Here is a 26143-nt window from a genome sequence, read left to right as displayed (position 1 = left end):
ATAACGTTGCCCTGCCAATAGTAGCATCAAACAATAAAATGCAGTTTAATATGATCTAAATCATGTTTAACTGCAGCTCTCACCCGGACACACACGCGTGCATTTACTCTGTCTGGTTTTTATTTCCACTGCAAACGTCTTTTCATAAATGTTGCACAGTAAAAACAAACAGGACGTTGCTTCGGATCTCTAACGTCTCTCGAAGGGGAAAATAAAACCAGCAGAGCGTTATGTCGGCTGCTTTAACTGGGAATAATATTTTCATAAGAAACATTTCTCTGACTCCCCCCCCCCCCCCCGCCCAGTGCTCCAATCCATGACCCGAACCAACCACACACTGATTGGATTGACTGAGATCCAATCAAATGAGGACATTTCATGTGAGTGGATTTAGGGTCTGCACGTAGAAGAAGTGCACGCATGCCCACAACTGGCACACACAAACTTAAACACACACACACACACAGATACACGCACACGCTCGTTCAATCATGCTGGAACCTCTCACACACACACACACACACACACACACACACAGTCGCACTCCGTGTGATTGTGGGAGATCTGCCTTCTGGAGGAGGTTATTACATCACGGCGTCGGCCAGCTTGCCCGGCCCTGATCACCAAACTGAGTTACCGTGGTTACAGCGGTGGAAAATTAAAACAACCCTCACAGGACTTCAGAGTATTATGGAAATTTAGAAAGGAAAACGGTTCAAGTTGTGAATGAGTTATGAGGAGGAGGATCAGTGGGGTGGGGGGGGGTACTGTGTTCTGAGTGTTTATTATGTGTGTACTTATATGTACTGTGTACTTATATGTTCACACCAGGGATGGTGCATTTCAATCCTTTCTATGTCCTGTACATACACAATTATCAATAAAGTTGAGTTTGACTTTGGGCTTTTTAACGTTGCAGAACCTCATATTCACAGAAAAACCTATTTAAGCAAACAGAGGAAAGAAACGCTGAAAAAAGCACAGTTTCTCAGTCTGATGTCTTTTGCCTATAGAATAGGAAACATGAAATATAGTTTTCATATCACATAGTTCTCAGGACCTTTGACACTCACCCCATTGGCTCTGCTCATGGCCTGGTAGTAGATGCTGTAGCTCTTGGCCGGGGACAGCGGAGGATTCCAGAAGCCGCCGTAGCTCTTGTTGTCCCCGACCGTGAACGGCTGTACCACCGTGACGCTCGACGGCGGCAGGTCGGCGGCGATGTAGTACGACGAGTCCAAGATGGAGGCGTTGCGGAAGCTGACGGGGGCGGAGAAACACTCGGGGGCTTCGGAGGCGGCGCGCCGGGTCTTGGACTTGCGCTCCTCCTTCACGACGAGCTGGTAGGAGCTGGAAACACGTGAAGTTAGTATTATGGGCTGTTTGCCAAACTGACAAAGGAGATGACATTTATTGTCTGTGATTCCTGAAAAGAAAGTTTTTCCTTTTCCTCTTTCTGTGCTTAAAACATCTAAAGTATTATTACGTTATTGATTTATCATTAAAATACTATTTTCTCAATCCAGCAGCCTTTTGTTTTCACTTGATATGTTTGTTTTCCCAAATCTTTGATTGGTCTCAACCTTTATGCCACAGACGTTAAAACAGCGAGTTTGAATCCGTCCAGATGTTTGTTGTCATTTAAACTCTTAAGACTTAAGATTGTTAAATATAGTCTGACTGAGATGAAACTGAAGATGTATATTCTGAAGCACTGAAACTGCCTCGGTGAAGCTTCGTCCTCCGCGGCCTGTCGACCGCTAACAAGCTGCTCAGGTGCTTCATATCCATCCCGACATTAAAAGTGGGCTGAGGTCTGTGAAGACTCCTCGGGAAAATGTCGCTATTGTATGAGAAGAAGTGTAATTGGAGTAATTAGTATGTTTCCATTTTCTTCTTGAAATAGTCGCTATATTTAAAAAGCGAACGTTATTTGTAATTTTTGTAATCAGGCATCCGGCAGATCATTATTTGTGTTTACTAGGTAGCAAGGTGTGAATTATGAGTAAAAGTGTGTGTGGGTCTGTGTGTGCACATCTGTTGTTGTGTGCAGTTGGAAATTAATGGAGTCCAGATGTGTCTCCACCTGCCCCGTGTCTGTTTGTGAAGAACACACACTCAAACAGGTGTGTGTGTGTGTGTGTGTGTGTGTGTGTGTCTGATCCAACAGGTATGTTTAAATACTTCTGTGTGTGTGTGTGTGTGTGTGTGTGTGTGTGTGTGTGTCTGATCCAACAGGTATGTTTAAATACTTCTGTGTGTGTGTGTGTGTGTCTGTGTGTGTGTGTGTGTGTGTGTGTGTATGTGTTGGTGTGTGTGTGTGTGTGTGTGTGTGTGTGTGTGTGTGTGTGTGTGTGGTGTGTGTGTGTGTCCATTCCACTCCGAGCGGCTTCATGAATGGCTGAGGGCTCCTTTAGCGGTCAGGACAAACGCAGCGGCCCTCCGCAATTACCTCCGTCCTCCACGCCAAGAACTCACTTCACAATTATACGCAATTAGGGAAATGTATGTTTCTGTGAAGGGGGCGGCGGCCAATTATCCCCGGCTCCCGTTTGGCAGATTTCATAAAAGATAATTGCTGATGACCAAAGATGAGCCCCAACCCCCCCCCCCCCACCATCTATCTCTCTCTCTCTCTCTCTCTCCTCCTCTCTCTCTCTCTCTCTCTCTCTGGTGAAATATCCATTGATATCTAATGATTTTCGGAGGCTGCACAAGGGAAGAAGCTGGAAGCGAGAAAAGGGGACGAGCAGGGAATTGTGTGTTTGAGTGTGCGTGTGTGTGTGTGTGTGTGTTTGTGTTTATGATGTATCAAAAACACATGCATTTCCATTCGTCTGTGAGCAAATGTGTGTGTATTGACCTCCACTGTTAATCTGTACAGCTGGATTCAGTTATGTGCATTTATCTAAATCTGCATGTGTGTACATTTGCAAGAGTGTGTGTGTGTGTGTGTGTGTGTGTGTGTGTGTGTGTGTGTGTGTGTGTGTGTGTGTGTGTGTGTGTGCGTGCGTGTGTGCGTGTACTCGGCCACGTTGCTAAACATTTCTCATCTGAGCTCCTGAACTTTCTCTGATCTCCTCAGAATAAATATAAAGAAAACAACCAACACAGTTCCTGCATTAATATCATCTGCACTCTAACCACCAGATGACTTCTCTCTGCTCCTCCGCGTTCACCAGACGGCACTTAAAGTGTGTAACGCTCGCACACAAACACACACATAGCGAGCGTGCACGATAAGGGGCTTATCTCAGGTTGATAAACATATGCTGGAGCGACGCCTAATTCAACACAAGATATGCAGTATTTGACGTGTGTGGGTTATAAATGGAGAGATATGATATTTACAGATATTAACACTAAACCACTGACCCACGCTCGCATTTCAGAAACACATTTCCCCGAGTCCAAATGGAAGTGATATATATTCCACGTGCACCCTCGTCTGAGGCGTATTTCCCTGAAGGCGACTGAGAATAATGTTCTCCCCTACACCAATTAAATGGATGAGATCACATGTTCAAAGCGAACTTTTAATTAAAAAACATGCTTGCTAGAAAAAGAAAAAAAAAAGAGAAAATGAAAATGAATAAATTAACTGTGTCCATTTTAAGCCAAACCGGTGGAAGGCTGTGGACTGAGGAACCGAAGAATGACGCCCGATGGTGTTTATGTTGTTTCCAATGTTAGTTTTTATATTTCTACTGACGGTGAAAAACTGATAAACTCAGAAAACAAGATGATGAAAACCCGGCTGATCTGGGCCACTGTACTCCAAACTGTACGGCTGCTCCTTTGTGAATGGAGGCTAAACCCTTCTTTTGTTTTAAATCGCTTTTCTCTCAACAAGCCGTCGGCAGGAGGCTTCGACTGAAGCGGTCGACTCCTCAGGGACCGGACTCCGATTGCCAAATTACCTCCAGTCCGCCGAGGAGCCGCATCTCCATAATGCAGCGGCTAAAAAGCTACGGGACGGAAGTGACTAATGACGATACGTCTCACTGCCAAATCTGTGAAAAAATGAAGTCCCACTCTCTGTCTTCTGTTGCATACAAATTGGACTTCTATGTGTGAGTGGCTTTAATGGCTTTAAAAGAGACCCCTGGGGGGGGGGGGGGGGGGGGAGCGTGGACGGGAGGGGAGAGAAAGTGAGAGGAGAAAATGAAGGGAGAGGAAGACGAGGGGGTGTTTGGGACGAAGAAAGACAAACAAAGGAGTGAAACGGGGCCTTTACCTGATGGGAGCTCCTCGTGACTGGGCGGGCTTCAGCAGGATGGTGATGGTGGTTTCCGTCTCGTTCAGCGGAGCCTCAGACTCGTACTCCGGCATCATCGGAGCTGAGGGGGAAAAACAAAAAAAGAACAAATCAAAACAAATCTAATTTTCGGCTTGTCCTTATCTGCGGGTCCGTCTGTCTCGGCGTTATTACATCTCCTCAGGTTCTGCTGCGAGCAGACGGAGGGGACGGACGTGCGCTCAGCTCCGGGGCTTCACACACACATTCAATTACATTCAAGTTTTTTTAATTTAACATCCGTCACGGCCCCCGTATTTGAGGTGCAGCATCAGTGCCTATAAAACATCAACAGGTTTGTCACTGATTGAGGTGGCATTTAGGTTATTAAAAACGACTCCGCACATCCATCCCTAACTGTCGACATCGTTTCATTTAAATCCCTCCATCCGTCGGTGCCTGGACGAGATAACGAAGACAGGGGATGGCGTGACATTTGGAGGGAGACGTCTCCGTAATGTGTTGAAGTGCCGTGTTCTGTGTTTTTCTCTCCTCTTAGCAACGCGTTGTTGGGATTCGAAGGAATGGGGGGAGGAAAGGTCGTGCGAGGTGCTGACAGGGAGGACTCGCCGTGTCACACGCCGATGACACATTAGAGTCGAGTCTTCTGGAGTTTAATCAACACTCTGGATTCACGGGTCAGATGTGTGGGTCAGTGGCTGCGGGGCAACATCAGTACTGCTCGGATTGTTTGGCTTTAATTCACAAACCCAAACGTTTAGGATCCATCTTTAGACTGGAAACACATTCTCCAATGATTTAAACGGTTCTATATTTTATAATAAATCTCTTAGTGCTGTGCAAATAATGGATACTTGCTGTAAAGGTGTAGCTGGTCACTTCTGCAGAGATATTTCTGTATTTCCTATGTCACAAACATGCATAGTTGCAATTAAGGCTCCTGGTGGAACCTCCAAAGTAAAACCAACTCATCTGGATCAGCCCCTGGTGGCTGGCTGCAGTATCGGTCCTAAACCCTGTCTCCTCCAGATTAGCAGATGGGACATGGGCCAAACATTGTTCCTGTAGGTTTGCTTTATTTCTTTTTTTATTTGTTTGCAGTTATTTGACAGTGTAATCGTGATAGCTGACACTGGTCGGTGACCCTGACCAGTAACCCTATGTCAAAAGCACAAGATGGTAGCTTCCATATCCAGGATACTGTTGCTCAAGAGGAGGTGGAGTCAGGTCGTCCCTCCTCTCCACAGAAAGACAACGACACATAACTCTCTGCAACTTGTGATTCAGCTGCATACAAATCTATTGTTCTCTCCCAGAACACGGCTCCTCTGAGTGATGTACAGTTTATCACCACGGTCTATCTGCAGAGACTCACTACAGCTCCGAGCCAACAGCTGACCGGCTTTCTGCTTAAAGGTCAAAACCACCTCAGTGAGGAGGAAACTGAAATAACAGCCTCCTGACAAGGGAAGGCAATCAGGTGTAACATTTGGGAAGGGATCATTAGAGACAGGTAAAAAACAGAAGAGGAGAGGCAAAGGCTGAGAGGAAGAAAGTGACTGAGATACTGGAAGAGGAGAAGGAAGGAGGAGAGGGACAGAGGGAGGATCAGGCAAAGGGAGAGAAAGGTTGAGTCAGAGAGAAAAAGGGCAACGGGAGACACAAAGAGAGAAAAACGCAAAACAGGTTTTTATTAGCATCTGTCATTTAAACTACAAAAGACACTTCCCACCAACAGTCCGCCTGCTCCACAATAAAGAAAGATATTAACATGTGAAGGCGCGTCACAGCTTTCAAGATGGAAGATAGTTTTTTTTTCCATTTTCTGTGGATGAAGGTTGCCGACATAAACAGCAGGTGAGAAGTGGAGAGAAAGAAGCCAGAGATATGAAAACGCTCAGAGACACAAACACAAACACAAACACACACATCCACAAAGGAAATGACTGATACGTCCGTGGTGAGGACAAAGGAGCCTTGGACGTCTCGTACTCTACCTGCTGTTATTGTCATAATAAAACCCAGTGGGTCTTAAAAAATAAAAATGTCACCAGAAATGAAAAGGGGGGAAAAACTCACGAGCAAATCATTGCAAAACAAAACAAAACAAAACAAGTGAATCTTGAAGATGTGTACCTGCTATCTTGGTGGTGATGCGGTTGGTGACGGGCGGGCCGAAGCCCTTGTTGGTGGAGGCTTTCAGGGTGAAGAAGTAAGTGGTGCCCGGGTAGAGGCCCACGAACAGATGGTGGGTCTCGTTCCTCAGCTTGAACACCCGGCCCCTCTGCGTGGTCAGATCCGCGCTGGGATCCAGCGAGCTCAGGGCCTTGTAGGTGATCTGGAGGAAGACAGGAAACTGTTTTACACATTTATTCACTGATTAAAACCTGTTTCGGACATGAACTCTGGGAAATGCTTTATCTTTCACATGTAAAGAGCAGGAGGAGATGGTCAGATGTCGGAGGAGTTCACAGTGTTTTTGTTTAAAACATATCGACGTCGGCATCTGAGCTTATGACCAACTTCCGCTTTTTCATCCTACGGTGTTTGTATTCTTTTTACAGAATATTTGTATTCTCACATGGGTTCGCTCGTGTATTTATACTGACATATTACTTTCATATTTGTAAATATACCCCCCATGTTAACTAGGCTCTAGCTGCCTGTGCTGTGCTTTTGCTCCGAAACAGACGGAACACAAGCCTCCCTCTGCTGCAAGAACTAGAATATCGTAAATTGGCCATTAATCATAATTACCAGGTCACCCCATCTGAATAATATCAAAGTCTATTTTAACAACTTTGCATGGAGGTTGAAATCCAGAATAAACCACCTCCACCGTCACATTGAGCAAATGCAACAAATCCAGCGTCTGTTTCAACGTCACACAAATCGACGGTGAAGCCGAAGCGATATTGGCTCCTTGCTGCAGGTCTGAGTTTCTCCACATGGTCTCCACTGTGAGACGGGAACAAATTGAGCAAATTGACCCGTGGCCACTAAACTGGCAGAGGCACTTCAATAGTTCTTCTGTTAAAGGAACTGTCAATGTCTGTCATAATGTTGCTACTGGCAAGTTTCCACGCCGCACAACTGCCAATGATTGCACACACACACACACACACATGCACACACACACACAGTAAAAGACTGGAGGACAGCTGTCATTGTGAATGACACTCAGCACAAAAGCGTATTGACTGGTGGGAAAAAACACATTCATAGCGATTCAACCCAAACACATTTCAGCTCAGTGAATGTGCGTCTGTGTCAAGGTCTCTAAGTGAATTTCAGCATGAGAAAAAAAAAGAAAAGAAAAAGGGATAGATCCATAAAGAGCGGATGGAAGGTGGGAGCGGATGAAAGGAGGAGAATGAACAAAGGAGACGAGACAGACAACAACAACATGGACGAAGCAGAGAGAACTCAACGGAGCGGAAACCTCCACCAACGCAATTCTTCTCTCTAAACTAGCTGAGCCACAGAGCAGCCCCTGGAATGGTTGTAGTCTTTCCCATCATTTGTCTTCTGGGGATTTACTTCTTGACAAAAACAACATGTGAGGGCAGCTCTGTTTAGTTCACTGCCAACCGAGGGAATCTCCAGAGGGAAAAAAAAACACATCAGAGCTGCAACTACAAAATACACATTTAATAAGTGAGGCCGGACGGAGAGCGAGCGTCTGCCAAGTCCCGCTCACACGGAGACATCGAACTGTTAACGAACAGAAACAGTTGAGATATGAAGCATCGATGACAGAAGTACTGCAATATTGAGAGTGGGAAAGAAACGTGCACCACAGAGAGAGGATCACCACCTCCCTTTCTGCTCCTGCTCTGGTCAGAGGCGAAGACAGAATGACTGAGACAGAATGAACAAGTGTCCCGGTGAAATCACTTCTGATGTGTTGACGACTTCAGGCCCTTTTTCTGTTTCTGCAGATAAGCTGATGTGCAATGAATTCAGACAGAACAACACCGGGTGAGAAGAGTGAGGCTTAAGTGAAGCCGAGAGTGAAACTGAAGGGGAGAGAGAGAGAGAGAGAGAGAGAGGAGGGGACAATAAGTGCAGGATAATGGAGGAGTGTGGCAGAGACATGTGGAGGAACAACTGCAGAGAGACAAAGAAGGGACAAATGAATGCTGTCCAGTCGGACACGACACGGATTTCACAGAGATTTAATTTAACGTTAAATTAAGCTGTTTTCAGACCTGTACCGAAGTCTGCAGGTCTGAGAGGCTGTGGAGAGGCAAATATCAGAGTTACTTGTTCCAGACATTCTCCTGAACTTCTCCTGTCAGCCCCCTATTTAAAAAATGTCCATGTTTATGACGTTTCCAACACAAGACGGATGCAAAACTTGAAGAATACAAATAAATCTCAGGATGGACAAGAGGAGCCGTACAACTTGGAAGACGCCAAGGACGACGTCGTCCTGGAAAGACGATGAGATTATGGCGCTGAGAGCCGACGGGGGTGTGGATGTGCTGTAAACAAAAACAAGCTACTCTCCACGGTGGTTATTATACCTAATGTCCGGCCTCTTGAATAATTTACTCCGGTGCTCAGCCTGGACTGAAATGTCCATGTTGTGAATGTGTCTGACTCCTGCTGTGTTCGTCAAACTGTTGTCCAGACCCAACTTTCCAGACATTTTCTGGAGTCCATGAATGAAATCAACTTGTTTTTAATAATACATTTGCATGTTTGTCTCAGTTTGTATGTCAATGAATTAAATTAAACTAGAATGGAGATGGGGAGTGAGTTTTTTGCCTCGGTGTCATTACTTGTCTTCTTTAACACAACACTGGCTGTTTCCCAGTCCAGGTGTTGCAGCCTTGGAAAACCAGACGGTCCCATTTCAAGGTGCTCCTTCAAAAGCAGGCTTCCATTCCCGTGTGACGGAGGATCCGACAGGTGGATCCTCCTCTGGCCGAAGGATTCATTGTGCCGCGGTAACAAAGCTAACAAGCTAACTATCGGGGAGGCAGAGCTGCAGTAGGTGCCACGGTAAGAGCGGAACAAGCTGGTGACCCAAATGGGAAACTCCGAAGACGAGACCGTCTCGGTTGGGCTCAGTCTTTGCAGTCTAGACCCTGTCCTCTGAAGTGTGGGTCCCCTGAATTAGAACATAGCTTCTCCATTATCTATCCTGCTTATCCTTTGAGGGTCACACATTTAACCTAAAAAAAACAACCGTCTGAATTGGTGAGGAAGTGGAGAAGGAAGAAAGTCTTAAAATAAATAGAGGCAGAATGAGGCAAAATATGAGAGAAACAGTTTCGAGAGTCAAAGTGAAAAAAAAACCATTTAGAATAAATGAAGGAGAAAAGAGGACTGGAGAGCTGGAGCCAAACCGAGGCTGAGAGGGGGAGCAGCGAGAAAGAGCGATAACAAGTGATGCAGATGGATGTTTGTGGAAAATGGGTAGCCTAGAGGTTGTGTGTGTGTGGTTGTGTGTGGTTGTGTGGTTGTGTGTGCGTGTTATTTTTTTGGTGTGAGGCAATGGAAGGAGGATCTTAGCACTTCACGCTCACGGACGTCGGGCGGCCCTCGTCGCACCATTAACGGACTCAAATCAAAAGCCCTGGCAGCTGGATGCCTCGCTCCGACTCGGCTGCCGGCTGGAGTGCTGATGTGTGAACGTGTGTGTGTGTGTGTGTGTGTGTGTGTGTGTGTGTGTGTGTGTGTGTGTGTGTGTGTGTGTGTGTGTGTGTTGGAGAGGGAGTGAAAGAGAAGGAGAAAGAGTAAAAGATAAAGAGAGCAAAAACAAAAACATCGGCTCAGTTCACTGATTCTACTTTTACAACAAAGTTAAAAGGCGATCGGCTCCTTTTTTTTCCCATTTGATTAAAACAGAGTTTTAAAACAAAAACATATCGGAAACAATCTGCATCTGAACTTACAAACCCACAAAGTCATTCACACCATTAACGTACACGGAGCATCAACATGGCAACGGGAGTTGTGGCAGATCGCTGGTTTTCTTCTGGGATCAGGTTTCATTACAGAAACGTCACATTAGGTCTTGATACCTCTTGTTGTCGTCATTTCAGTTTCTTTTAGGATAAGAACTAATTCAGAATCAGCAGTTTTTCCTTAAGTCTCCTTTAGCGGTTTGGAAACTCTGGAGTCGAGTGGACAACACACGTGAAATGTGTTCACGTGTTTTCAGATCAAACACAAAGAGAAAAGAACTAAAGTGCAGTTAAACATGGGAACTATCCATCAATCCATCCATCCATCCTCCATCCATCCATCCATCTATCCTTTGACTGTTGAGAGGGGGCTAGAGATAATCGCAACGTGGCCAAGAAGAAGAAGAAGAAGAAGAAGAAGAAGAAGAAGAAGACAACCTATTACAGAACAACCATTCATGCTCATATTCACATCTCACACATCTGCCTGGAGATCGTAAATATTCCAAAGGAAAATAAAGTAATTAAACAGTGTCGTCTTCTTTCTTGTCATATCGTGGCTACTTATATTTTTGTAATGTGAATTTGGAGCCCAACATTTGGGTAATGAAATTGTTTTTCTTAATATAAAGTAACAGTTTAAACAGCCACTGACTGTTTTCTAAGGGCGATGCTTTCTGTAATAAAGGTGAGAAGGTGAAACTTGGTATGAATCGAATGAGTTGACGCTCAGATTTCTCTTCACCTCTCACTTCTGTTAACGTTAGGGCCCCTTTCTCCTCTGGCCAAAATTGCCCAGATGCAGGAGTTCTACGACCAGGAATGCGGTAACATCTTCTATTCTTATTTGGATCTTTTGTGTCATTTGCATTTCACCGGAACATTCGGTGATGATATGGCGATGAGGCACCAAAAGCCTCTCAGGTTAATAAAGTTGGAATAAAACCTTTGGCCAGTAGCAGGCAGCAGCTGAAAGCGCCTGACGGAGCAGCAGACGTCTCCCAAGACGTCTGGAAAGTTTGCCTGGCTGCCTGAATAAAACATGTTAAATCAATAGCTATTTATACAGACTGGGACTTGGGGCTGGAACAATAAAATAGTTATCTATTTCATCTACGCTGCAGTTTTGGTTTGCATATCGATGGCTGTTATTTTACGAGTCATGAATGGCTCTCTATATTTTTATGGGCTTTACACTCTGCCTGCATTCGCTCTCGTCTTATCCACTAACTCATTCGTTCTCTTTCCCTGTTGAGTGGTAGACTCTCTCTCTCTCTCACTGTTTTATCACTCTCCCCACTGGGGTGAGTATTTTCTGTCCACCCTTCTCTTTCCTCCCTCACCTCTTTCTTCACCATGTCCTTTAAGTTCCTCTCCATTTCTTTCTCCAGCTCCACACTTGATCTACTCACCCGTTCTCTCTCTGTTTCTCTCAAACGGAGGAGTGTGGGTAATAAACCTCAGGTGCATGTTCTCCTCCTTCCTCCTCCTCCACCTCCCGTCACCCCTCCTTCCTCTCCCTCTTACAGTTGATGTACTTGGGATCGGTAGAGCCATAAAGCTCAGGTTGTTTTATTGGCCAATGAAAAGGCAGGCGCGCCGTACGGCACTGCATCTTGGGTAATAGAGTGTGCGTCTGTGGGGGATAACCCCCGGGAGGGGAAGTGTATGTGTGAGTAGGTGATTGAATAAGTGAGTCGGGTGGAGAATGGTAAAAGAGGGAGAGAGAGAGAGAGAGAGAGAGAGGAGAGAGAGAGAGAGAGAGAGAGAGAGAGAGGAGAGAGAGAGAGAGAGAGAGGGAGAGAGAGAGAGAGAGAGAATGGTGAAATAGAGCAGATGAAGGCAACAGACGGCTGATAGATGCAAAGAAAAGAAGAGATGGTTGATGCCATGCCCCTTCTTAACACATTATACATCCTGAACTTTGTTAACTGTTGTGATTTAATAACTCTTTGATATTACAGGAGCTGAGTCTGAAGGCGGAGCTTTTCGATTTACCCGTTGATCTACGTACACTCACAAGATAATGAGAGAACGGAGCGAGCAGCCAAAGCTTGGTGGGAGCTCGGAGTGGAACCGCAGATCATTTGTGTGGAAAGGAAGCGAGTTTACGTGGTTCCTCATATCAGGAGGCCTCTTCGGTACCTTCCATCGGAGGGTTCATGGGCACAGTCGACTGGGAGGAGACCCGGGTGTAGACCCAGAACTTGGTGGAGGGATTATAATACCAATCCTGCAATATGTATGTAGACATATGTATAAATATATAAACTCTTGCCGGGGAGAGGGATGTCTAGAACATCCTGCTTGGCTTGCTGCTGCCAAGACCCAGCCGTGGATAGGTGGAGTGAATTATTAGATGGATGGAAGGAAGGATGGATTCTTTATAGATCTTTTAAAATACATTAATTACAACTTGACAATTGGAAAACTCTCTTCTTCATTTATCTTTTTCCCAGCATCATCCATCTAGTTTCATCCTCATCTGTCAACAACTCATTGATATTAGACCACAAACCCGATGGATTATTGTAGGAAACCATTAATAAGGCCTCTTAGCATTTTCTTGTATATTTCTACAAGAGTTAAAACACTAAAATATGAGGTATTTCCTCACAACCTGTCAATCCAAAAGTTATAATATCTTACTGCGTTGAAGTGTTGCCACAGTTTGAGCTTTTCATGCCCACGTGTGTTTCCATATTCCACTGCGTGTGTCCCTGCAGGAGATTTAATGCCGGTTAATATCCGACGCCATAGCTTTTAACCCAGCAGCCCTCTCCATCAGAACACACCACCACTGCATCGTGTGTGTGTGTGTGTGTCTGTGTTGTCTGTATGTGTGTGTGTGCGCGCTCGCCCTCCTGGGCTGCAGCATTTTGATCTCGAGCCAAGTTTTATGGAAATAAACAATGTTTACGAGGCACCGTTGTGGGGATCTGCTGCTGTAGAAAGGCTATTTCAATTCAGTTTTGTCATTTCCATTTTTTATTCTCTGTGCTCCTGTTTGTTTTATTAGAAAATATACTGTGGCTTCATTCCGCACTATCTCACCAACGCAGTCCTGTCATGTTGAATTGTGTCGGCGCTCCGGTGAGGTGTTTGCTCTCTCTGTGTCTTTTACTTCACCGGTATTTCGGTGGAGTGAAGTTTCAAATTGTTTACAGCCTCTGTACTTTTTCCAGCATTTAGTGGAAGTTCACATCCAAAGCAGATTGAGTGAATAAAGTAGGTTTCAATCACCGCCTGTAACTTTGTGCACAGACCTCCCTCGACTGTTCACACACACCAGCACCTCCAGGCTCTCACACATTACACTTCATCTACAGTTTGACAGACAGACTATTTGTTTAATATTTACTGTCTCGTGTGACCCTTCACTTCCGCTGTTTGAAGTGGAAACGCTTGATACTTAAAAACCATATGTGCGTTTTTTTTGTAATATTAATAAACACGTTCCTGGTTCCTTCTTCAGGCCCCTTTGGTCAAATATGTCCACGAGATAAAAGTGATGATATTTAAATGTGTTTTGTCTTAAAAATGCGGTAAATAAGCGAAGATGATCCCAATTATGAGTTGGAAAGACACAAAGCACCAGTTTCCTCCTGGGTTACACAACTATATGTGACATCTGAGGCAGAATTAGCAGCAGCATCAGCTTGTTTACTTCTGCAGTTTATGGAGGACAACAAAAAAAGGGTTTATATTCCTTCCCTGAACTGCTGCTCATGACGGGCTGGAGGATTTCAGGCTGTGATTCGGTTCATAAGGGACCATCAGGCTTGTTCCCTTTTTCATTTGGGGTTAGGTTTCAAATAAAATTGCACATTGGAAAAAAATCAACTTTTCCAGCATTGTTGTTTTTTCTTCCTTTTGAGGCTAATTCTGTGCTCTAATACAGTTATACACCATAAGTAGGTCCATGACGACTGAATATTTCTGTAATGTGGAAAAATCCTGACAACCAGTTTCCAGCTGCTCTGTCTCACGCTGCATTTGACATCTCCTGTCCTGCTCATTAGACACATGCCTTTTCGATATATGAGAAGAGGCGACTGCACAGCGCCCGTCCTGTCCTCTAATGCGTAAAACTTCCCCACAGTTGAATAAAACTTTTCTCTCTTCTCCCCTCGCAGAATGTCGCCCTGACACCTCCCGCCTCGCCTGTAATTTAGGAGGCACCTATTGTGTTTAAGTTCCAGCATTTCTGTTTTTAGAAGTTTCCATTTGGGGCAGAGTGTTTCTGCTGCTCCGCCGACTTTTAAATGTCAAGACATTCTGGGTCACTACGAAGAGAAAAAAGCAAAACGCACACACAAACAAACACGAAATGCCAACTCCACATGCACACACGGAGAAAGGCCAACGCAAACACGTATGTACGCACACAACACCCCGGATAAACCTCATGTATGTACACGTATGCAAATGGACACAATCGAAAAGAGAAGGGAATCGTTGGTGTTTTCCTCATCCTGATTTTCTTTTGTTCCCAACGAGATAAGCTAACGGGAGAAAGGAACAATAATCCGATCATATTTCCTCGCTCGCCGCCCCCATTGTTCTCATCGACTCTTGATAAGAGACGCGCGAGAGAGAGAGAAAGACGGAGGGACAAAAGCCACGAGGACTAAATATAGCCTGATAACATTTCCAGGCCGTATTGTTCTCACTGACATAAATATACACAAAGAGAGGGATGGAAAAATAAAAGGAGAGACAGGGAGATGAGCAGCGGCAACAATGTTTCTAGCTTCATTAATAGACAAGCTGTTTAATCTCCATATCCCAACTGCTAATCAGGCCGTTCAAATCAGAAGTCGAGAGGCGGGGGGGGGGGGGGGGGGGGGGGGGGGGGGGGGGGGGGGGGGGGGGGGGGGGGGGGGGGGGGGGGGGGGGGGGGGGGGGGGGGGGGGAGGAGCAGCGGCGTCTCTGGAATAGAAAATTCAAGAAATGTACGGAGATACAAGAGCTTTTGAAGATCTTCTATCTTCCTTCGCAAAGCTCTTGTAATATCCTGTCATTCTTTTTTCGCTACGGCAGCCCGTTGTGACCAAGTTCAAAAATCCAAAATCAATACCAGCCCCACCCGCGACAAAAAGCATCAAAGAGTAGGAACGCGGTTCCCCCCCCCCCCCCCCCCCCCCCGGAGGAGTGATCAGAGACGCAGCGCCGAAATCACTCGCAGAAATCAGCCGGCGGTGAGAGTTTGACGGGAAACGGCCCGAGTCTGCGTCGGGTGCTCGTCTGACAGACAGACACACACTTCCTGTCAGCAGCAGCAGAGATGAGTGACAGGAAGCAACGTCTCCCTCTACATGCTGATGTGGGCCACACACACTTCTGCTCTCGTCACTACATTAAAACATTTGCTGACATTTTCACCGACGCGCGCCTCACCACCGATTCTCAGGGATTTACCATCGTGAACTGTGGTTCTTTTTGTACGAAGTGCCATTGTCTTGATATAATAAAGATTTGTTCGGTGTAAGAAAGGTCAAAAGGTCACTGATGTATCGTGGCTTCTGTGTTGATCAAGGGAAATGAAGATCTACAGATGAAGACGCTGAGTAGAAAAATAACTGCTGAGAAAAATCTGGTTTGAAGGTTTTGGCCTTGTTGGGTTTCACGGGGGGGGGCGGGGCAGTTTCAGTGTGTGTGTGTGTGTGTGTGTGTGTGTGTGTGTGTGTGTGTGTGTGGAGGAGACAGTAGGGCTCTAGATGGATGATCATTCAGGACCCTCACCCCCTGTCACAGGAACACGGGACGCTTCCTGTTTTCAATCAATACCAAAGCATTAATGACGTATGAAGTATTTGAGTTGGAACTGAAAGTCAATCCACCACTGGGATCCTGTGACCGGCTCACGTCCTGGTGTCAACATGTTGTTTTGCTCTTATGTCACACAGCAGAGATTCTCTCGGCTCATTTCCTACCCGGCGTGTTGTTTTGAAAAAGATAATAAATAAAACAAGCTCAATGACCCCTTGTGTTTTAAACGCATTTGGTTTTATATCCGTTTGTTTTCTTCACTGGGTCCGAGGGTGAATCCGACCTGATGTTAAATTGGTTTGATTCTCTGTGTAACGCTGTTGATTAGAAGTCAACTGAGACCTGGTTTCAGCCTGAGAGGATGAAAACTCAGGTAAATCACCGGGAGGAGAAACTGCCTCTCGGCTTGTTCCACTTTCCAGGAGGAGGCTGAGCCACACCAGGCTGTATAAATACATCACATTTAAGATGCATGCAAACCGAGGGGAACGCAGGGCCGCATTATTACACACAACACACACACGGCTACACACAGGGTGTAAAGGATACTGGGCCATTCCCCTGCAGGCCCGGCTGAAAGGAGTGAGGCAGAGTAAATGGTGTCAGCAGCTCAAGGACTTGAGAGCCACTCTAAATATAGAGTCTTATTGACAAGAATGGAAAAACAATACAGAGGAAAGAGGGGGGGAAGAGAGAGAGAAGGGTGAGAGAAGACAAACGATCGACCTCTCGCTCTTCGGTCAGTGACGTGATCCTGTCTCTACGTTTATCTGTTTTTAAAAAGTCTACTCAAAACACAACAGGAGCAGAATCCGAGCTTTGAATGATTTCATCCTCAGATTCTTTTCTTTCTCTCGTGCGCTCACGTGTGAACACAGCCTGATGATTGGTGCTCCTGAGATCATCCTAATTCCGTCTGATCTTCTCTAACTTTGTGCAGTTCGCTTGAGGGTCCGTCCACGTTGAAATGTTGTGCGATCGTCTTGACACAAATCACAGTTTCCCCACTCGGGACATGCATCATGGCTGGCTTGCGAAATATGCGCAGACACGATATTAGATCAGGCAACGCGTCTGTTATTTGAAAACAAAAGCTAAAAAAATCAAGCCGCCGTTGAGTCGTTGCCTCGTTGGTCTATTTCAGGCGTTGCTAACTTTCCGTGTTGCACTGAAGCGAGCGGAGCGCAGCTGTCGGTCGGTAAAACAGTGAACACAATCGATGGCGGGATAACCTTTTGGCGATCGCTGCGCTCCTAATGAGAATCAATCATCCCCCCTGTGCAGAGGCCAGAGATAAAGGAAGAGAATGCAACAGCTACACGTCTGCTCTCTTTTCTTCTGCGGAGATCAACAAGAGTAACTCAGTGAAATAAATGCCAGAGTGGCTGCCAGTATCGATTCTGGTGATTGATTAAAGGCCATACTCGAGGAGAGAGGAATTCAGGAGTAAAGTTATTCACACGGAGGACCGGAGCAGAATAACCACATGGAGTACCAGCAGCCTCTTGCTTGGTGTGTTGGATTAAACAGCTCAAAGGTTTGTCAGCAAAACCTTCCAGTATTGCTGCTGGAAATTGAGCAGGTGGAGAGTTAATTGCTTTGAAACATACGAGAGCTTGAATTCACAGGCGATTCAACAAGTCCTCACAAGTAAAAAGCTCATTCATCTGTTCGGGAAATGAGTCACACGAGCGCCGGCTTCGGGTTTTTGTCTCATTCAGAACACAAACAACAGGATTTGTTCCGTCTGTCTATTCAGGATCATTTCACCTTGAAAATATCCATCAAATACAACAAGTGTGCACATCAGGGCACATTTCAAAATCAACAAAGACGAGGGAATCCATGAAAATGGGTTTCTACATTTGACATAATAGTTGGATTAGTGTGTAGAAGTCCAAATCTGTGTGGTGATGACATATTTCTTTCACTTAATGTACCAAGAAAGCATAATTCGACTACTCGTGAGGACTTGGATGTGTCCAAAACAACAAAGTACAAAACACGACCTGCAGAGATAAGGCTCCTCGTTCTTTTGTCAATTAAGATTTTGTAGTTTTTACCCAAATCTGAATAATTTCCACAAAGCAAAGAACATTAACGTTAACCACAGATAAAAAGGCAGCAAAACGTTAACAGCTGAGACGCAACACTTTCACACGAGGTCGAGACATGAACATCTCTGAGTTGTCGGTCGAAACAAATCAGCAAAGCTGTGATCTCATGACTTGCTCCACTGCTTTATTCTAATCAATGTTAGCACCGGCATCTGTTGAGCCGGCAGGGGCTCGGGAATAACTGCACAGAGAGCAGCAGGAGGCCGGCAAGCTAACAGAGAGGACCTGTAATGTCTGAATGGTCTGATGAGGCAATCAAAGAAGAGTTTGACAAGGTCACGATCCGTGTGTGTGTCAGTGCTCTGCGTTGTGTAACCGCCGATATCTGTGTGTTGCGCGAGGGGGTCAGGGGGGAGGCGGAGGTGCAGGGAGTCGTACGTGGGATTTATTTAAAGCAACCGGAACGGAGGTTTTCAGTTTTACATCCTTTTTATGTCGGTTTGTTTTTCAGAGTTAAAACAGCTGCTGTGGATTTATGTGTAGAAACATGTAACTTATATTTATTAGTGATATGCAGCTTCAACACAAACACTGATCACTCACTTTTATTGGTTGTGTTGTGACAACGTTTCCTGACCGTCAAGCAAACTGCACAAAGTTTACGTTTAAAGCAGATCAGGCTGAAAATGCTGCATCAAATTTAACCCAAAATGAATCAACCGGGAGAAGAAAGACCGATTGAAGCACTTTGTCAAATTGCTGTAATTTCAGTTTTTCCCGCCCGATTCATTACTACGGATCTGCAGTTTGCAATATGAAGAATCCTGTGACCGACCAAAGTGGAAGGTGGGATGGACTCATTTAGCGCTGGCTGATGGTTTGACCCGCTCTGACCAAAGCTAAATGTCAGCTGGGAATGATAAAGTGATGGGATTAAATGGTAATTTGAGGAACCTGCAGTGAAACCTTTTCAGGGGTCTCCAAAAGTTTCCAAAACTTAACTTTATTTCATTAAAAAAAAAAATCAATTACAAATGGGATCTGACACGTTTGCAGCAGATCAGAGTGCCTGAATAATCCATGTTGTGTGGACTGGATTCTCTGTATTTCACAGAAAAAAAAAAATAATACATGTCAGAATATTGTTTATTTCCAGATGATGTGATTGTACTTTTTTTGTGTGTGACATGAATAGAAATAATAGATCACAAGGTTTTTCAGAAACAAAAAACATACAGCTTTTGCTATAATCACTCCTCACTCCTGATGTGCATGAATAAAAAAAGACGGATAGTTTTGTTGGATCAAATCAAACACTCCTGTTTCCCTCACTTCCATCCACCACTCAAACTTCCTCCCTCCATCACGCTGTCCCCAGACATCACTTGTTCCCTCTCCGCTGAATAGAGGACAAGAGGGAGCGAGAGGAGGCGGCCTCGGCCCCATTAGATCCCTCGCAGATGTTTCCTTTAATCCCGGTAATTAGCTGCAATTATAGTCATAGATACAGAAGATGAAGTGATCATATTTGCACACTGAATTAATTCATTTAATTACGCCATAGGATGAATATTCTCTCTTTATGTCGCGTTTCCCCGTCGCTCACTTTGGAGGGGTTTTATCTCCTCGCCCAGGCCTCCTCTTCGTTCTTCTCACTTTCCTTATCTCTCCTCACAATTCTCCCCCCTCCGCCCATCTATCTCAGCCTCCACACCTCCTCCCCTCCTCCCCTCCTCCCTCTCATTGTCCTAGGTGTAATTTATCTGGGCTCTATCCTGAAAAGCGAGGCCCACACAGAGCGAGAGAGAGAGAGAGAGAGAGGGGGGGAGAAAAAAAGAAAGTACAAGAGACAACAGAGCGGGATAGGACATGACAAGAGCCCCTTTAGATGTTGCAGATGATGCCTTTAATCCTGTCAATAGCTGCAATTATAGTAATTATCTCTAATAGCAGCGCATTGTGTCGCGGCTCTGATATGTTTAACAGACGACGCCGAGTCGCGCCGCCTCCGCCGGGCAGAGGGGGCCGGGGGGGGCTCAGATTCATATTAATGAATCCGACACAAAACAAGCCGGAATTGATGATGGTCCCGCGAGGTTTATAGAGTGCGGAGTGTTTTTTAAGCTCCGGGTCGAGGTCTAATGGAGGTCTCAGGGACGGCACTGAGTGGTCTTTGTGCTGCGGAGAGAGAGAGGAGAGGCTGGAGATTGATGTTCGGGAGGTAGAGAGGGCTTGGGAGAAAATAGGGGCAATTATATGAGAGGAAGATGCTGCCAAAGTAAGATGTCGGTGTGTTACAAGTGTGAGGTTGTGAGATGAGTCGGGATCAGCGGCTGGATTACAACGTAGTGTACATCTATAACTCCGGAAGATCTGATTTTACAAAATGTGTTTAGCAAAGAAGTGAGTCCAACACATATTTAAAAACAATTAAAAGTATTTGTATGACGACCTTTCAGATTGAAACCTGAAGGTGCAACTTTAACAGTCAATAAAAACAATATCTGGATAATAGTAATAATACTTGTGTACAGTGTATTTGAAATGTATTGTACACAGAGATCCCGAGCCCTGAATGAATGAAGCTGTTATACTCTGCTTAAGATGTGATTGGTCGACTGAGCCTCTTCTTAAGAATATCACATACATATTAAAATTATAAGCGTAACTTGTGAAAAACCTTTTGTGTGAAGTAAAAAAAGCCTCCAAATATTAACCATGGATCAACATGCACCAGATTTAAGGTGTTTGATAGAAAAATAACATAATCTTAGTCTCTTATCAATGAAAGATTATCTCGGCTCCTGGTCAAAGAAAACAAGCACAATAAAGATGCAAGAATTATGATAATTATGTTTGACCGTTGCCCTGGTGAGATCCAGCAGGAAAATACTCTGTGTTTGAAGTTTCTAGTATTAAAAGTTGTAAAAAGGAAGGTGAGAAAGTCAGATTATGCAAAGAGGGGCTGCGTATTTTAATCAGGTGTTTACACGTGTGAGGATGCATCAGGTGACAATTCAATTAAACTGAATATAAAAATCTAATTAATTCAAATAAAACATGAAGAAGTAAATACATGCTTCATAAGTACAATTATTAATATGTTCTACTTGTGTCAGAGGACTTTCTGTCCTGGATCTTTTTAAACACAAACACACAAACACACATTTACTTCAAGATCACTTCCTAACAAATGTGTTTTAACCACTTACACACACTCGTACTCGTTAGTTCACACGTCCTCTCACACACACACACACACACACACACACACACACACACACACACACACACACACACGCATATTGACAAACTTCAGAATAAACTTTATCACTGACTACTCGAATAACTTCTCCTGCAAACGTGTTTCATCACTTTCTTCCTCACACGCTCATTCAATACCTCACGAACTTTATTCAACACACACACACACACACACACACACACACACACACACACACACACACACACACACACACACACACACACACACACACACACAGGTCTCGGTGTGAGGTAGCTCCTTGATGCAGTGATATAAGAGGCAGACAGGAGACAGACAACAGGTCAATAATTCATTAGATAGAGAGCTCAACTCAACTTCAACCCGAATAAACCGCCTCTAACCACTCACGCTCACACACACGGTCGTGTCTCCGTGACTTCGGAGGACGTCACACTGATTTAAATTTGTTCCCCAGAGACTTTCATTCTGTCCTTGACCCAAACTACGACTGACCCTGACCTTCACCTAACCACGCCCTCGCCTTAAGGTTCAACGTGGGACGTGGTCTTTGTCCCCCTAAGGGAGGCATGTCCCCATAATGTGATGATATGAACAGGTCCCCGCATCACCACTAATACCTGAACCATCAGGGGACGAGCAGCCCTACTTGTCTCCAGTCAGCTGAATAGCTGCTCATCGCTAATTCTGACGAGCCTTCGTGTCTATTCCTGGATGTAACACATGTTTGATACTAACAGCACCTGACAGTGATGTGGTAGACATATGACAAACATGACACACTACTACACAACGCACACACTTTGAGTCTTGACTGAATTGATGCATCTACAACAATACCGATCACGTTGTTTGTTTGCTTTTTCTTTAAAGGTGCCACATGTAAGTATTTACTATCACTACACAGCCGGTGTTAGCAGTAACAGCTGTTTACGCATCAAACTGTTTTTTGTTTCCAGTGGAGGAAGGACAAAGACAATCTTAACTCTCATTTGTTCATCCCTTCTGTTCTTCGCTGGTGTCTTGACAAGCGAGGACAGAGCCAAGAGCTTCTCTGACGCCACTCACACTGAATACATCACTTCCCCCTGTTGAGTCACAAGCTCTGCTCGAGTGCTACTTCCTCGTCCACTCGTGCTGCATCAGGAGCAGACTGAACGTCGCAGTAATCCACGATCGCCTCTTGATCACGAGGACAGATATGCAACACAATATGTAAACATCTGTGTCGTGAATTTCAGGATTGTTAGTCCCTCATAGTCTGTCGAAAAGTTCGGTTCGATTTGTGTGTTGCTGAATTCGTAACTTAAAAGCAGCGTTAACTTGCTGCGTCTCACTGCACTTTGTGTCATAGAAAACTGATTCATTATTTTGAAAACACATTCGCACAACCAGCCGTTACTGGAGCTTATGTCTGGAAAGGTCTTTCAATTCCAGTAAATCCAGGGAATCTTTAAGATACAGCTTTTTAAAACCAGTTGAAACAGACAAAGCGTCTTTGCTCAACCTCACTAACGCTCTTTTGGATGAACTCAACAAACCGTTAGACGCAAAGTCCCAAAATCCTGGAGCAAACTTTCCCCAAAGACTCAAAGCTTTTATAATGGTAGATTTTTTCCCAACAGACTAAAACAGACTCTCCACGAGTCTGCAACATAATATAAAGCCTGAAGAGGCCTCACATGAAATGGTCAGAATGAGAGTTGATCAGAAAACATTGGATCCAAACCCTCTTCTACCTGAACTCCTCCTCTCCTTACTCGCTTCCTCATTCTTACTCACCCGAAGATTCCTTTCTTTCCCTTTCACACATTTAACGAGCCCTTGTTAATTTGGACCTGTGTAGTAATCTTGGAAAATAAGAGATAATCTTTTTCATATTGGGTCTTAAAATGATGTGCAGATCAATGCACTCATCTTATAAAAAAATTGCAGTCATATCTTTCTCTTTTCTATCCACCATTCCGCTCTATCTCTGCCTCGTTCCGTTCCCTCCATCTATCTCCTGATGGAGGGAACAGAACCAATCTCCTCCTCTCTCAGCAGCGGCTGACTGAGGTCCAGGAGATTTGTGGCTGAGGACGTACTCACACAGACGCTGCAGCTGTAATGATGCAGAAATCTGCCGAAAGGCGAGTCAAGGTGAAATGTGAGACGTGGGACAAGAGCTTAGCTTTGAACCTGGGATCAAACCTGCGAGCCTCTGCTTCACAGTCGTAGCCCGGTGGTTTCAATCTGAAATCGTATCCATCTGGAAAAAGAAGGCTCACTGCTCAATGGTTTTTTTTTCTGTTTACCAGTAAACATAGATGTGCTGCGTTCACATGTTAGATTATATCGTCATATTGTACTGAATCATTGTGAAACTTACACTTTAAAAAGTATTTTTCTTGGGTTTCTACAGTTTAAAGCTGCTGAATATTCTAAACCAATGACCGAGATGTATTTAAAGATGGACGACATGAGAGTTGCCGAAGACGAAGACGTCTGGATCGTCCCACGAACACGAAGTCCACAAATGAATGTAAGTGTTGTTAGTAGACGATGACCGACCTCGTATAGTGTGATGACTCCGTTGGTTTCATTGGGAGCTTTCCACTGCATGAAGATCTTCTCTTCGTAAGGCGTGTTCTGCAGAGACTCCATCGGAACCGAGCCCGGGACTGTAGAGACAGAGAGTGAACGGAAACTTTATTAGGATCATTTCAAACGACAGAAACAAAAACAAAAAATCGTTTGGGAAACTAAAGAAACTTTACACTCGTCCCATTTTCAGTAAATATCAGTTTGATGTGTAATAATACATGAGTTCGATTCAAGTCAGATGTAAACCATCAATGCTGTGATTGAATCAATTAACAAGCAGTGAAATGTTTGATCTGCTCGGTGACGTGTTTCTTTCTCGAGGTCAAAACTGATGAATAACACCACATACGTTAATACTTTTATAGGCACTTAAAACAAAAGAGAAAATGTGTTTTATTGTTGTCAGCAGGACATTGTTGAGGCTGTAATGAGGCCTTGGTCCTTCACACGTCTAAACAGGACAAATTTGACCCAGACACAAAAGCACGGTTAAACACGACCTCAGAATAAACTCGTGAGCGATTGACTGATGTTGCAAAAGCTCCAGTTTTCCAGCCTCAGATCAACGTCTAACAAACAAGAAGAAGAAAGACGCAGTAAAAACTAAATCATCTCGAAAACTCACACTCAGTGTTGTTGAGAACATCACAAAATACTGCCCAGAATATCCAATAATACTCTCCTCACACACTGGGACAGAATTCGTCCTCGGGTCCGTGATAATCATTCAATATTGCTCCTGGTATAAATAAATCCACAGGCATATGGAGGTGAGCACAGAGGGAGGCAGCATATTGAACTGAGGGTAGACGGAGAGTGGGAAGAGAAGAAGGCGAGAGGAAAGGGAAAGAAGAAAGGGAGGAATATTGCGTTTATGAAATTTCACTTCCATTTTCTCATCGTTTAATTCTGTTATTTGAAGTTTCCCACTCATCAGAACTGTTAAGTTACTTGAAATCTAATTTCCCCGACAGGCAGAATGAGAATCGCTGCTTCTTTCAGAAAATCGTACAATGAAAGACATTTGCTCAAATGAACTGTGACGTGGGACACCATTATAATTCTTGTATTTTTCAAAAGGCTGAATTGTTCAAGTATATATAATCCAGAACTGAGCTCAGAGGTATTTTCTGAAAACAAAAAGGGTCCAATTTTGCTCATTTTCATTACAAACAGGCTGAATATTAAAGTTTTACTAAACTAGACAAAGATATCTCACTGAGAAACATATTTATGTGTTATATGAAATTTATTTTGTATTTTTTTAGTTGAGTTAAACCGTTGCTTTGCTGACACAACATGTAAAATGGCAGAATATCACTCGTGGTGAATACAACAACAGAAGCCGATCAGCTCCACGTTGTCGGTGATTTCAAATGAAGGAAATGAGCTGTGATGATGTCACACGGAGATAAATCTAGACAATGAACAATAGAACAATTACCGAGACAAAAACCCAGAGCAGAGACTGGTTTTCTTTTGCTTCAGGCACATGTTCTGACTCGCAGCTGGGAGCCCCCCCCCTTCAGTTACATCAAACTCCTTTTGATATCGTAACTCAAACAAACTGTTCATTAACTTCTATTACTCACTCAACGTCAAGGAACCGACTGCCTCGTGTCAGGAGGGGAATTCAAGCCCGATGTCTAAATGCTCAGATGTTCCCTCGAGGGAGGCTCAGTGCTGTTTGTGAGTCTTTGCACAAGAACTTGTTTTTGTGTTGTTCTGCACCTTTAATCAAGTGAGTTGCACCTGAAGTGGGAAAAGGTAGTTTGAGGCTAAAATTTAAACTTCTAGCTTTAATCTGAGACACGATAGATTAACCACTGTAGCACTTGTTTCACCAGTTTCAGGGAAATTAAAGCATTTTTTTAAAAAAAACACCTTTATGTAGTGAGACCTAGAATCGAACTAATCGTTCTCTGCTCTCTTACGAAGGAGGAACATCGGCTGAGGAGCAATTTCAGTAATTTCTGCAGAGACCTAAAGAACACAATATATAAAACTAAGAAGTACGGGCTGTTAAAGTCAGCAGTTTGCCCACGAGTTACATTTCAGACCTGTGTGTGCTGGGGAGAGCCAGAAGAAGAAGAAGAAGAAGAAGAAGACGAGGGATGGAGTCAAAGTTTAAACAGGACAACACCGAGTCCTGGGGACATCACTTAGAGGATCAGCGGCAGGAGAAGCTGAAGGTAAACACCCGCGTGTAGGGTCGTAAAAAGCCCTGAGCTGTGACATTCACACAAACAGCGAGGGGCAGACAGGTTTACGACTCCACTCCGCACAGGAAAAAATCTACCAGGTGACA

General features: G+C 44.5%; 1 protein-coding gene across 1 annotated transcript in view; it reads right to left on the bottom strand.

The window, feature by feature from the left end:
• Positions 1 to 1037: 1037 nt before the first annotated feature.
• LOC117761171 (receptor-type tyrosine-protein phosphatase T-like) overlaps positions 1038 to 26143 on the bottom strand; it is a 152834-nt gene continuing 127728 nt past the window's right edge. The window contains exons 11-14 of the mRNA XM_034584837.1: positions 23803 to 23912; positions 6395 to 6596; positions 4238 to 4340; positions 1038 to 1350 (exon numbers count right to left, since the gene is read on the bottom strand). Coding sequence (XP_034440728.1) covers positions 1038 to 1350; positions 4238 to 4340; positions 6395 to 6596; positions 23803 to 23912 — 728 coding nt within the window. The remainder of the gene's footprint in view (positions 1351 to 4237; positions 4341 to 6394; positions 6597 to 23802; positions 23913 to 26143) is intronic.

The sequence above is a fragment of the Hippoglossus hippoglossus genome, chromosome 5 (assembly GCF_009819705.1).
Source record: "Hippoglossus hippoglossus isolate fHipHip1 chromosome 5, fHipHip1.pri, whole genome shotgun sequence".
NCBI lineage: Eukaryota > Metazoa > Chordata > Actinopteri > Pleuronectiformes > Pleuronectidae > Hippoglossus > Hippoglossus hippoglossus.
The sequence above is the reverse complement of the archived record's forward strand: the minus strand, read 5'-3'. Positions and strand labels throughout refer to the sequence as shown.